The sequence below is a fragment of the Hemicordylus capensis genome, chromosome 3 (assembly GCF_027244095.1).
Source record: "Hemicordylus capensis ecotype Gifberg chromosome 3, rHemCap1.1.pri, whole genome shotgun sequence".
Classification (NCBI taxonomy): Eukaryota; Metazoa; Chordata; class Lepidosauria; order Squamata; family Cordylidae; genus Hemicordylus; species Hemicordylus capensis.
In genome coordinates, this window is record NC_069659.1 from 191,228,959 (window position 1) to 191,243,246 (window position 14,288).

The window sequence follows — 14,288 nt, forward strand, 5'->3', positions numbered from 1 at the left end:
GCTCACTAATATCCAATGTTTTGTATTTATCTCCCAGATTGAACAGGCTGTTAGACCACGCTGGTGTCTGTAGGGCTGGTTGCGATGTTGGTGTTGGCATCATAGCATGTTCCATCAGTACTGGGAGGTTTGAATAAGTACCAAGGCTGCAGATCCCATAGGCTTCTGTCACTTCTCTCTCAGCCTAACCTACATCACAGGGTTGTTGTGACAAGAAACTTAAGTATGTAGTACACCGCTCTGGGCTCCTTGGAGGAAGAGCGGGATATAAAACATAAAAGACCTCGAGACAGCTTGGTTGGAAGACCCAGAGCTGGAATCGAAACAGCCATCATTTTCTTCTTTCTTTTTGACTGATTGATTAAGTGCCGTCACGTCGGTGTCGACTCTTAGTGACCACATAGATAGATTCTCTTCAGGATGATCTGTCTTCAACTTGGCCTTTAAGGTCTCTCCATGGTGCATTCATTGCTGTCGTAATCAAGTCCCAATTTTTCACTGTGCTCCTCGACTTTCATTACTAGAGCTTGCAGATCATCTGCATTCTCAGCTATCAGAGTGGTGTCATCAGCGTAGCGGAGGTTATTGATGTTTCTTCCTCCAACTTTAAAACCACACTCATCTTCTTCCAATCCAGCTTCTTTCAGTATATGTTCAACATATAAATTGAATAAAGAGGGAGAAAGTATACAGCCTTGTCTTACTCCTTTGTCGATCTGGAACCAGTTTCACCATGTTCTGTGGCTTCCTGTCCTGTATATAGGTTTCTCATGAGAACAATGAGATGTTCTGGGACACCCATTTTCCTAAGGATATTCCATAACTTGACAACTTTCTTTTTTAGGAGGGTCTAATTCCATTTGAAGACTTCTTTTTCTTCTACTTCTGTGCTGGCACAAATGGTTCCAGCATGGGCTACATGACCAGTGGTGCAGTGGGTATGGAAGACCCTGTTGGTCCAAAGGGAGCACAACCGGACTGCACGTAGGTAGCCAATACAATGGTGGTAGGTACCGGGGGCAGAGTTCCCAATCCAGTTCCGGCATCCAGTGTCTCTGCAGGAGATGCCAAGTACGAGGCATTGAGGCCATTTGAGTAGGCGGAAGGATAGCTTTTCCCCACAATGAGCTCTTAATCTGGCAGCTCTATTACAGTATGCATGGTGGGTAAATTTTTGGCAATGCAGGCAAGTCTCTGTGATATGAGATGACACAGGAGGCAGAGTTGGTGGTCATTTGAAGGAGGAATCTTAGCGCAGCAACCTCCACATTTCCTAAAGGTAATTTTACTGGCCATGCACCCCTGTGAAATGTGGGGATTAGGAACATAGGAAGCTGCCTTATATTGAGTCAACCATTGGTCTATCTAGCTCAGTACTGTCTACACAGATTTCTCTAAGTGGCTGCTCTAAGGCTATCTTGGAGATGCCAGGGAGCGAACTTGGAATCTTCTGCATGCAAGCATGCAGGTTCTCCTCCCCCCATCTCCTAAGGGGTATGTCTTACAGTGCTCACAAATGTAGTCTCCTATTCAAATACAAACCAGGGTGGGTTCTGCTTAGCAAAGGGGACAATTCATTCTTCCTGCCACAAGACCAGCTCTCCCACTCTGACTTGATGGGGTGGGGGAAACTGCTTAACCAAAAAGGTCAAAAGGAACAGGGAAAGAAAATACTATAGAGGGTGAATAGAACAAAAGAAGGGTAATACCACAAAAGGGAAAGAAAAATTGAGAGCAAGAGACAAAGTTTCACAGAGCTTAAAGTTCTCCGAACAATCAATGATGTTAGTTATATATAGCCAGGTGGGAGGCGGAGGAGGCTCCTTTTCCTGCCTAAAAACTTGAGAACACTAAGAGCTTGGAACATTCCCGAATGGGTCTCCACACATGCGCGGAGCTCATCAGTGTGAAGTATAGGGACCATGATAAAGAACTGGTTCAACACCACTGCCATGGCATACTCTATAACAAATTACACATTAAAAAATGCTAATGGAAAACTTAATATTCAAACAAGAGAGCCATCAGAGTTAACAACAGATGAGGTAAATTGTGGACCAAAGAAGATTTAGAGCTAACCCTTTCGGAGACCAGATTAAAATAATCTGAATAATAATGGTCTCTTAAAATAAATTAAAGGCCTGTAGTTTGTCTAAACCTTTTAAAAAGTCAACATGACATTTTGTGGCAGTGAATTCCATACATTAGCTACAAGCTGTCTAAAGCAGGGATGTGCACAGAACCATTCAGCACTCCATTCTAGGTGTGCCAAACTGGTTCCGTCAATCAGCGTTTGAGTCAGTTTGGAAGGCGAGGGCGTTTCTTTAAATGGGCAGAGGAGGCGCTGCCTACCTGCCAACCCCTGCCCCGTGGCTTTCCCTCCGCCAGAGCGCTTGCAAAAAGAAGGCGCATAGGGTGCAGGGTGCCTCCCTGAAGCCCCGGTCAGCGTTGCCACACAAATGGCCAACGTGTGTGCTGACCAAGGCTGCAGGGAGGCACACTGCAGTCCCACATGCCCGCTTTTTGCGAGAGTGCCGGTGGGGGGGGGGAGTGGAGCGGGGGCTGGCAGGCAGGCAGCGCCTCCCCTGCCCCTTAAAGAACACACACACACCCCGCTCTCCTGGGAGTGTACAGAACCGGTTCCATGCACATCCCTAGTCTAGAGTACATCTTGTTGTTTGTTCTGAATCTACTGTCAATCAGTTCCATTGGGTGACCCCTGAATTCTTGTATTATAAAGACAGGGTGAACAAATCTTTCCAAAGTAAAATGTGTTATCCTCAATTCCTTTTCAAGAGCAGCACCCAAGAAAAACTTTGGGCTTTCAGTTACTTGGGAGGAGGGAGGACAGAAACAAACATGGTACTAGAGTGTACCTACAGAGAAAAGAAGATACAGTTGGCAAAATCCTCCAGGACCACATTCATCTCTGGTCCTGCCATCCTCCCTCTTTGTACACTTTCCTTGAGAACTGGATCTCACCATTTTCTTAGCATTTCTTAATGTTCAAATTCTTTAAAAGTTAGCATCACACCTGCATACAAATGCTATTTATGGTTACAAAGAGTACAACTTTGTATTCTTGAAGACATGCTTTAGCGAGAATTCTGCTCAGTTTTATTATTGTTTACATTTTTATTTAATTTTAGATTAAGTTTTTTTGCTCCCTGTTTTCCATGGTTTTATGCCAACTTTGTTGCCTTTATATATGGTGTAAACTGCTTTGAATATATTAAGAGAGAAGTGGTAACATTGGGCTAATCCTCAACTCCCCCAACTTCCTTTTTTCTGTAGTGAGAAGTTCTGGCTACCTGAGCATTCTACCCTCTTAACCACTGTCCTCCCCTCCCTCAGCATCTCAGGAGGCTAAAGAGCTATTCATTGGCAAGACCCATTCTGTAGATGCTCAGAGGAACACATTCTTCACACAGGCATAGTGCAGCAAGGTGCCTTGCAATGAACAGTTAAACACAGATACCAAGCTGGAAGAAACTGTTTTTCTCACCTAAAAGAGCTAAGATGGTCAACAACATCTGGAAGACAAACCCTATGAGGAAAGGTTGAAGGAACTGAACATGTTTAGTCTGGAAAAGTGGACAAGACAAAACTCTTCATTATCTAAGGGCTGTCACATATACAACGATTTGTCCTATGCTCAAAGGGCATAGGGCAGTATGCCCTCACAGTACTAAATGTGAGAGGGCACTACTAAATCTAATGGGCTTAAGTTACAGAGGGTAGATTCCCATTGAACATTAAGAGAATCTTCTGAATGGTAAGGGGAGTCTGACAATGCAACCAATTCCTGTTATAAAATACACCCCCATGTATTGTACGCAGTGCCAGTTTTTAAGAGAAAATGGAGGGAAAGCACTGTTGCTATTTGTTATATGTTACTATTTGTCCACCAGAGTTGGACTTGTTTATCTTCCTCCTTTCTTTTCCCTTGAGTTGCCTGAACAAAAACAGCTACTGCTAGTTAGTAAAGTTCTATAACTCGACTAGCAGAAAACAAGTAAGTTTTCTTGCTGGCAGTGTTAAGAACTATTTGCAGTTATACTTTACATGGTACACTGAGAAGGTGAGGCAGGGAGATCACTGACTGGAATGGTGGTCCAATCATTTAGAGTTGGTCTGAGTCCATCAGTTTGCAGAGAGGAGAGGGCGGGAGCATGTGGTTGAGGGGCAAAAATAGGGGTGACTCTGTGAAGCAGGTATTAAAAATGGCCCAGTTTTTCCTAAAAGGTATATATCCACATATTATATGCACCATGGATGAGGCTGTTCTTAAGGGGGAGGAGTGTATTTTAATTAGAAAATTAGGGTACCTAGGGGAGTGGTGGGCCTTCCCTGGCTGGAAGTCTTCAAGCAGAGGCTAGAAGCCAACTGTTGGGGACAGTCTAACTCTGAATTTCCTGCACTGAGCAGGGAGCAGTGTTCCCTCTAAGGCATTCACAAGCACACAAGTGTTTTGTTGTTTTTTAACATGTCCGCTCAATTAGTTTTAGATCCCACTCAAGTTGAATCAGGAAGGCCCCGTTCTAAATACACATGCGCCACACACTGCCTTGATATTGCTGCCCAGAACAAAACTCATTCTGCACACAGGTGGAAAAAAATTAGAGGGAACACTGGCAGTGAGTTAGACTATTTATTTAGACTAATATTTATTTATTTTATATCTATGTAAACAGCTTTGGGAACTTTTGTTGAAAAGCAGTATGTAAATATTCATTGTATCCATATAAAGAAAAAGGGAGACAGACTTTTTAAATAAATAAAGCTGGCATTCCATACATCTCTAATGGAACAAGGCCCCCACTGTAGTGACGGGCCTGATTCCTGAGCACACAGAATGGCCAACACTTTATATCAGGTTTCTATTTGAAAGGTACTGCATGCTTCCATATGGATTTCAGAGGTAACATTATGGTAAACTAAAGCCTTACCTGAGTAGACACAAGCCCAGCAGCATAATCTGGAGTAGCATTTTCTACAATGGTTTCCTCCTTTGCTTGCTTTTCTACCGCTTCTGTATCTATTCAATTGAAACAGAAGAATTAAGTCATAATAATTGCTACATTACAATTTAATTTTGCTAACATGCAAGCCAAGTTTGATATGTTTTCTTGCTTGGCGAGTCCAAGTATTATTTCTCTTAATTGTTTTCCCATTAAAACACACACATAGACAGACACACAGTTTTAGATCATGCAGAAAGACAAATCAACGTCTGCCTTATGCAGTGGTGGGCTCCCCTTCACTGGAGGTTTTCAGACAGAGGCTGGACAGGTCTCTGACAGGGATGCTGTAGCAGGTTTCCTGCACTGAGATGGTGGTTGGACTAGAAGGCCTCAAAGGTCCCTTCCCAATCTAACATTCTATGTTTCATTTTCACTCAGAATTAAAGAATAAATACATTTTGCCCATCTAGCATTATTTGCACAGCTACTACAATCACCTTAATCCTTGTTGTTCTGTAGCTATGTGCCAAATCAGAAATGGCTCATTATTTCACCAGAAGTGGACACAGCCAATTTCTACATCTCCTCCACATAGCTTTTCATAATATCATGCTAGTTTCAATGCCATATAGAGTAGAACCTTGATAGCCACTAATCCAGCACCTGCAGATTCACGTATCCACGATCGGCTAATGGGCACCCAAAGTCAGTATATACGAGTTTAAAAGGCATATCTGCGGTGGCCAGAAATGACCTCAGAGATCTTTTTTCTTTTTTGAGGCATTATTGTGTGGCTCATTTCAATTTTTAAAAAAAGGCACCCCCCCACCTGATTTTTCGTGGGAAAGTTGGAACTTTTGACCTTGCAGGGGTCATCACTGGACTTCAGAAGGCCCATGCAGCATGGTAGGGCCATTTATTCGGCATTTGGGGTTTTCTTTTCCCCCAGGCACCAGGAACCTAGCCCCCAGATTTCCACTGCCCCACTGCCTGGGTATTTGTGGTTTTGGCATCTGAGGTACTCACTCAGAACAGAAGCCCTGCAAGTACTGAGGTTCTCCTGTAATATCATATCAAAATAAGAAGAGTTCTATATTTTTGCCTTTTGTTTTACATTTCTTTTGATCAGTAAGTATAAAAAGTTGAAGTTCACTATACCATAAACTAACCTAGAGTCTTTCTTCTTCTTTTTGCTTCCCGACCAGCACCAACCATATCCAGCTCTGAGATGTGTAGTAACTAGACATATATAAAATGAAAACACTTGTTTTCAAAATTACAGATTTCATTGATTTTATGTTTGATGCATGGATTACCCCCAACTGTTTCCTACAATTCCATGTGTACAGACTTAGAGCCACCTCACATGTTATAAAATTAGTGGAGAACTGATTTAGCATGTGCATCTACAGTGTACTCATAACATCCAAGAGCATTACAAAGTCTTTGTTTTAAGAATCACTACAACATTATACATAGTCTTAGAATTTGTTCTAGAATTTATCTGACCATTTTTCATCTCTGAAGTGTAGAACTGACACAATACAGCAGGCCTGCTCAACTTCGGCCCTCCTGCAGATGTTGGCCAAAAGTAAAGTGTGCCGTTGAGTCAACTCCTGGCGACCACTCCTGACGACCACAGGAGTCAACTCCTGGTGACCACAGAGCCCTGTGGTTGTCTTTGGTAGAATACAGGAGGGGTTTACCACTGCCATCTCCCGCGCAATATGAGATGATGCCTTTCAGCATTTTCCTATATCACTGCTACCTGATATAGGCATTTCCCATAGTCTGGCAAACATACCAGTGGGGATTCGAACCAGCAACTTCTGGCTAGTCAAGTCATTTCCCCGCTGTGCCACTGGCTATTGGTCACTGTGACTGGAGATTATGGGAGTTGTAGTCCAAAAAAAGATGGGAGGCCCAGAGTTGAGCAGGCCTGCATTACAGTAATCAATCACAACTGTGTTGCTCAATGTCTTGTTATTTCATACAGTTTTGTTTTGCAGGTAATCCGCTTTTACACATTTTCTTTAGTCTTGCTATTCTTTCTGCATTGTGGTGGTTATGAGCTGGAAATTGATGTGTGTTTGCCTCTGTACGAACAACTCGATTTTCTACTGCTCTAGGGTAAATCCTTTCCTCAGTACTTTGACCCTCGGATGGTCACCAAATGTACTGTCTTCATCTGGCCACCTACTGAGATGAAGCTGCAAGTTGTTTGCAAATATCTAGGGTCAAAATAATGCCACAAACCAGAATAAGTATTGTTCAACATGAACTCTGCAAATAGCTATGATGAGGGGAAAAGAAGGTTCCAAAGTATCATAACATTTTACTACAGTTCAGGTTTGCAAAGGGGTTACTTAAACCTAGGGTAATATTTACCCCCTCAAACCATTTGTAATGATATTTTCATAACACAAAAACAACAAAAGCAAAAAAGTGCTATATTTTCAAGGCAATGTGACATTTTCTCTCAGCAAAAGGAAAGAACAGGTTCTGATCTAAATATCTATAGGAATAAAGAATAATAAATTATTACAACAGCATTTTGTGGGCTATCTTTTACCCTAAGGTCTATAAGTACATAATACTTTCAATTCCCCATACAATCCAATAGGGGTAATACATATCCCTAAATCCATCAAAGCATGAATTGCAATTTTTAAAAAAATTACCAGAGCTGGGAAATGAAACTCCACAGGGCTCAGCCTTAATGAGGTTATCTGGAATAATTTTCAATCTTGTGGAAGGATGAAGAAGAAAAAACGTTCGTTATCCACTCCACCCCACCCCAAATTCTTAAATAGTTACAATCTACCCCAGTACTAACTGAGGGTTATTTTTTAAAAGAAGTTATTTCTGCATTATGCTGTCATGCAAGTTGTCCTTCCTCTACATTTCCCCTTTCATTGCTGGCCAACATCGCAACTTACAAAGCGTGCATGCGGCAAGGGTGCATTTGTTGCTTTCCAAAATAAAGCGATACATTTGAGGGAAGATTTGCACTCATCTCCCTCTGAAAATATGTTCCTGAGTTTCAGGCACTTTCTGCTATCGCTTTTCTCTCAGAGAGAGAGAGAGAGAGAGAGAGAGAGAGAGAGAGAGAGAGAGAGATATTTCTTCTGCTGGCTTTATTAGTATCCAGCAGATTGCTCTGTAGTCATGACATTAGCAATTGTTATGGTTAATGTGAGAAGAATGTGCCAAGGAGGAATGAACAATATTTCCTTAGACACATGCTGTCACCTTCTGACAGTATTGAACAAACAGTATGGTTATTTCTTCAGAACAGGGACTATGGAGTGCCAATCCTATGTTGCTGACAGTTGCTGGTTTTGTGTCTCATGGGTTCTCCCCATCTCTATGATTTTTCCCATTGCAAGTAGCTGTATTTCTCAGTATGGTTGAGCATTAACAATATAGCTTGTAAGATGTCCCAATGAGCACTGTAATGTCCCAGCAGATGTCCCAATGAGCATTGTGAAAAGGTAAGCAGGCGGCAACGCTGACTGTAGAACAATTGTCACCTGAACATGAAAGAACGGGGCAGAGAAAGGAACCTCAGTCCAATTTGTCTTGAAAGTTTATACGTAGTTATGTGATAATCACTATCAAGTGCCCAAATTATGAAGATTTGTTCAGAATGCCAGAGATATCCATAGATATGGGGAACGGAGAAGATACTTTAAAGAAATTGCATCTTTGGGAGATTAAAATGAAAATTATTAATATATGATACACGATACATGCTTTATAGGATGTGTGATATATTCTAAATATATATATATATATATATATATATATATATATATATATATATATATATATATATATTTATTGTAATACTGAGTGTACTGTTCCACACTATATTAAATATACTGTATGTTAAGCATCAACGATCCTTGACATGATTTGTTTTTGATCAAGATTCCTTCCCATTGTTGTTGGTTGGTAGTTATATCAAGTCAAACCATTGGTCCATCTAGTTCAGTATTATTATCATCATCCTTTATTACAGTCATAGACCAGCATAAAAGCACATGTTAAAGAACACAAGTAAATAAAAGTGGAAGTAGAAGGTGGTTACATATATGAGGATGTATATTAACATTAGAAGAACTAATAATAGTTCACTATTATGTATACCAAGGCTGCACAACATGGGTCTTACAGCTGTTGTTGGATTACAACTCCCATCATCCCCAGCAACAGCAGGCAACAGTCAGGGATGATGAGAGTTCTAGTTCAACATCTGCAGAACGGCCAAAGTTGAAAAGCCCTGGTCTACAGTGACTCATAGCAGCTTCTCCAAGGTTTCAAGCAGCAGTCATTCCCAACCCTACCTGAAGATACCAGAACATAGGAAGCTGCCATATACTGAGTCAGACCATAGGTCCATCTTGCTCAGTATTGTCCACATAGACCGGCAGCGGCTTCTCCAAGGTTGCAAGCTGGAATCTCTCTCAGCCCTATCTTGGAGATGCCAGGGAAGGAACTTGGAGCCTAGATGCTCTTCCCAGAGCAGCTCCATCCCCTCAGGGGAATATCTTACAGTGCTCACACTTCTAGTACCCCTTTCATATGCAACCAGGGCAGACCCTGCTTAGCTTAAGGGGACAAGTCATGCTTGCTACCACAAGACCAGATCTCTTCCCATTCCAGAGATTGAAGGTGGAACTTCTATATGCAAATCAGATGCTCGACCACTGAGCTACAGCCCCATCTCCAAAAGGTGAACACTTGGGTCTTCAGACACTGACCACACCAAGATCTACTTAGTTTCAGCAAGATGGAAGTATCATGTGTTCTGCACTGGGATCCGAAATTCACTTCCCTAATCCACTACATGCTTTTATCTGTTATAAATGTTGTAAGCTATTTTGAGATTTAGTAGGGTTTGAAGACCCCGTTACAAATCACATTCAGCTGTGCGTCATATTGCAGCATATAGCAGCTATGTATACCATCCTTCTGTTTCTATTGTCTGTTGTGGACATGTGTCCACTGAATCCCTGCCCAGGTGATTACAATGAGAAAGGCATTCCAGTCTCCATTTCCCCTTGCAAAAGGAGTGCCTTGGTCACACCCAGCAATACTGGCCACCTGACAGCAGTGTTCAGGCAGGCAATCAATAAGGACAAATGTTATGGCTGAGTTCAAGAAAGGACATGAGTGACAGTCCCCTCGAGCAGCAGAAAAGATCAGGTAAGGATACCCCACCAGCATGCACAACACTACAAGTTCTGTGCTGCGGCATGCAGAATCTGCAGGGCCCTGACAGCTTCTGCCTAGAGGGACTGTGGGCTGAGCCTACTTAAATCCAGTCTCAGCCTCTGCTCTCACATAAGTTACTGTAGCCTCCTTTTAATTGCTTACTTTTAATCTCTTCTGTGTACTTTTAAACACCCATAATTATTTTTAACTATTTTTAAGGTACTCATGTTGAGCCCTTCTGGCCTATTGCTTACTAGGCTCTGGACTTGTCTCCCATAGATATATTTTAAATTTTTAAATTTACTTCCACCTCACTATTACCCTATGCTTACATAGCTCCATAACAATAGTTTTATATTTTATATTGTATTTCCTACCCCTTGCCTATATCTTATGTCTTTTCCCCCACCTTTTAAAATTGTTCTTATGCTGGTCTAAGACCGAAATAAAGATCGGTCAATCAGGTAAGGGTATGTGTACAATGCTGCAAAAGAGGCAAATGCTGGCAGATGGACTGATACATGACAATACTGATGAAAGCATATATAAATTTATAGAGCTGTCTGCTTCTACTAATGTCCTCTATATTATGCTCCATGAGCTGCCATTTCATCTCCCTCCCTCTCCAACCAAGCAAGCAAAACTAGCAAGCTAATTCCAGATGACCTGAAAGCCCATACACCATTGTATTAAAAAAGGGGGGGAGGGGGACAACAGTTTTTATACAATTCATTAAACAAGAAAATAGAAATATCTTAAACAAAAGGTTTTTCAATGAGACTTAAGGAGAGTCTTACTTGTATTCAGTGATAGAATTTCACTATGGAAATTCAGACTTCATGCACTCGCATCCAGATCTACCTCATATCACCATTACATACCTCAGGAACTCTCCTTTATTATCCTGTCTTTAAAAATTAGCCTCTAAAGGCAGAGTTTGCCATCCTACTTGATGTCCACATTAACCTAAAGTTCTACCCAAACATTTCACAGGTACACATTCAGTAATCACTATCATATGTACAAAAACAGTGATATGAGGTAGAATTGTACATCTAGACTGAATTTCCATACTACTTACACAATGACTACACGCGAGACTCACCCTAAGCCTAATCTTAAATCAAAGATTTTTCCTTTTTTTAAAAAAAAAAAAAGTATAAAATGTGATGATGATACTTAGTCCTGTCCTGGAAAAAGTGGTCTTAGGCTGCTGCCTCCTCCTGTGAAGCTTTCAGTACCAACAGGATTACTGATATGTCCAGATACACACTACACATATCATGTTTACACAAGTCTGCAAATACAGTAAAGTCCTGATCATGGAAGAGAGTGAAGAGAGCATACACTTTAAAGGGAGTATATACCTTTATTCCTCTTTCTTTGCGTAAAGGAGTTCTTGAAGGTGGAATAGGTGTTCTGTTTCCAGCAGGGCTAAATACACTTGGAGCTGTGGGATTCCTGAATGGAGCTTGTTTCGGTATTCCTTTGAGCGGAGCTAAACAAACAAAAGAAATAGTAAGGGGGGTGGGGGGAGAGTGTCATTACCCACTGAATTTTTGTTCCACACTAGTAAGACCGCATCTAAAGTACTGGCCCACATGTTATGCATAACATGTAAAACATGCATAAGGATGTATAACATGCATAACGATGCAGGCAGTGCTGATCCACTCATGCTGCTGCGAGCTCCTAACGAAGTGCCGGTGATCTTGCAGTTTTCCACAAGGGTGTAGATGTTTAAAATAGCACACCTTCACACCAAGTGCACTACACAGATCAGAAACATGTCACTGAAGGTCAAGTGACATGTTTCTGATCTAATGAGCATTGCTGGGATGCAGCTGGGCTACTTTAAGCATTGACACTCTCCTGTGAAAGCGCAAGACTGCCAATGCTCTGTTAGGAGCCTGCAGCAGCATGGGCACTTCGGCACCACCCACGTTATGCTGCACAACATGGGGGAAATTGTGCCCAGTTCTGGGCACCACACTTTAAGAAGAATACTGGCAAACTGGAATGTGTTTAGATGGCAACGAAGATGGTCTGGAAAACAAATTCTATAACAAAAGGTTGAAGAAACTGGACATGTTTAGTCTAGAAAAGAGAAGACTGAGGGACGGGGACAAGACAGCACTCTTCAAATAACTGAAGGGTTGTCACAAGAGCTGGTCTTGTGGTCGCAAGCATGAAATGGCCCCTTTGTTAAGTAGGGTCCACCCTGGTTTGCATTTGAATGGGAGACATGTGTGAGCACTGTAAGAGATTCCCTTTAAGGGATGGGGACGCTCTGGGAAGAGCACCTGCATGCTTGCTTCCAAGTCCCCTCCCTGGCAGCATCTCCAGATAGGGCCGAGGGAGACTCCTGCCTGCAACCTTGGAGAAGCCACTGCCAGTCTGTAGACATACTGAGCTGGATGGACCAAGGGTCTGACTCAGTAGAAGGCAGCTTCCTATTTGTTCTATAATGTCCCAGAGGGCAGGACTAGATCTAATGGGCTTAAGTTCTGAGAAGGTAAATTCTCATTATACATTAGGAGAATTTTATCTCTGGTAAGAAAGAGCAGTTCAACAATGGAACTAATTTCCTTAGCAGGGTGTTGAGCTCTGCCTTGCTAGAGGTCTTCAAACAGAGAAGATCTGTTGGGGATTTTCTAGCTCTGGAATTCCTCTATCGATCAGAGGGCTACTCTAAATGTTCTACAAGTCTCCTTCAACCTTATGATTATATGAACTGAAATTTGTGATAAAACTGCTACTACTACAGAATGCCCACTAGCTAGTCATTTATCAACCATTAAGATTGCGACAAAAAGATATTAAAGCAGAAGAAAATGTCCTATTTCATACAGGACATAAAACCAAAAATTCTTATTTGAGGAATTCCACAACTCATTTTTCTTGACTTGTCAGATTTTGCTAACTCTCAAGGACACCATTTGTATTATTTCTATTCTTCCAGCTCTCAAATGCTAGGGAGCAACGTTAAACGGGCTTTCCTATGGTTACAATAGGGATGACTGCTGGTTGTTTAGGAATGAATAAAGGAAAGGTTTGTAGATATGCAGACACCCCCCTTTAAGTGATAGAGGAAAGCCCTGCTCGGGTGTTACAGTATAGGGTATTGTCTACCCAAATGCAGGGCAAACCGGAGCTCTGTACAAGCACACTTTTCAGCCAAACCCCAAACCCCCATTCTCCCAAAGGAAAGTGTTTAACCAGAGAGATAAGTGCTGAATCCAGGAAGAACAAATCACAGCGAGAAACTCTCTTCAGGTTCAGAACTTGCCTCTGCATACAAATGCTGCAGTCAGAGAGAGCAAGGGAAGTCCTTAAGGAGCAGGGGTGCAGTTAACTAGCATTAACTAGCTGGAGCAGGCAGGCCCGGTTTGCACCTCTGCGTGTGCATGGAGGTCAATAAAATGGCCTCCACACATGCATAGAGGCCATTTTATTGACCTCCGTGCACACACAGAGGCCGAAACAGGCCTGCCTGCACCAGTGGAGAGAGTCCCTGCAGCCACCCCTGTGGCTGCCTAACCCAACTTCTAACACAGCACCATTCTTGATTTATATAAACAGACAAACAGTAGCCATTTTATTTTAAACCCCCCCAAACACCCTTAGAATGCTAACTGTAGACTTGGTTGGTTAGTTATTACTGTCAGTGACCAGACCAAACATGATTATAAACATACAATGGAAATACAACATAACATAAAATAATATTGCACGCACACACACACACACACACACCCCTCTATCCAAAATTAATGCACAGCTAATATATCAGCAATCTGTTCATTGAAATCTCCACAGAACCAGAAAACACACCACATTGGCATGTTAATATGTTGACTGATCAATAGAACTCTTCTGAATGCTGCAGGCAAAACCTAACATTAAGAGAAATTTCAGTTTGTTGATGTGAAAGGAGGAGAACATCATAAGGATCATTAGATCTGCCTGGATACTTATGCAGAATAGGAACAATCAATTCTTGACTAATATCCCAATGAAAACTGACAACGCAAAAGAACATGGCCCACTGATTCAACTTCCAAATTAGCACACGGATACATATTCCTATACAGGATATTCTGA

The 14,288-nt window shown here is 41.9% G+C and overlaps 1 protein-coding gene across 4 annotated transcripts in view; it reads right to left on the reverse strand.

The window, feature by feature from the left end:
* NELFA (negative elongation factor complex member A) overlaps positions 1–14,288 on the reverse strand; it is a 59,348-nt gene that overhangs the window by 17,667 nt on the left and 27,393 nt on the right. For all 4 annotated transcript variants that reach the window (XM_053304256.1, XM_053304258.1, XM_053304259.1 and 1 more), the window contains exons 5-7: positions 11,552–11,682; positions 6,134–6,203; positions 4,950–5,038 (exon numbers count right to left, since the gene is read on the reverse strand). In XM_053304256.1, the coding sequence (XP_053160231.1) occupies positions 4,950–5,038; positions 6,134–6,203; positions 11,552–11,682 (290 nt within the window). The remainder of the gene's footprint in view (positions 1–4,949; positions 5,039–6,133; positions 6,204–11,551; positions 11,683–14,288) is intronic.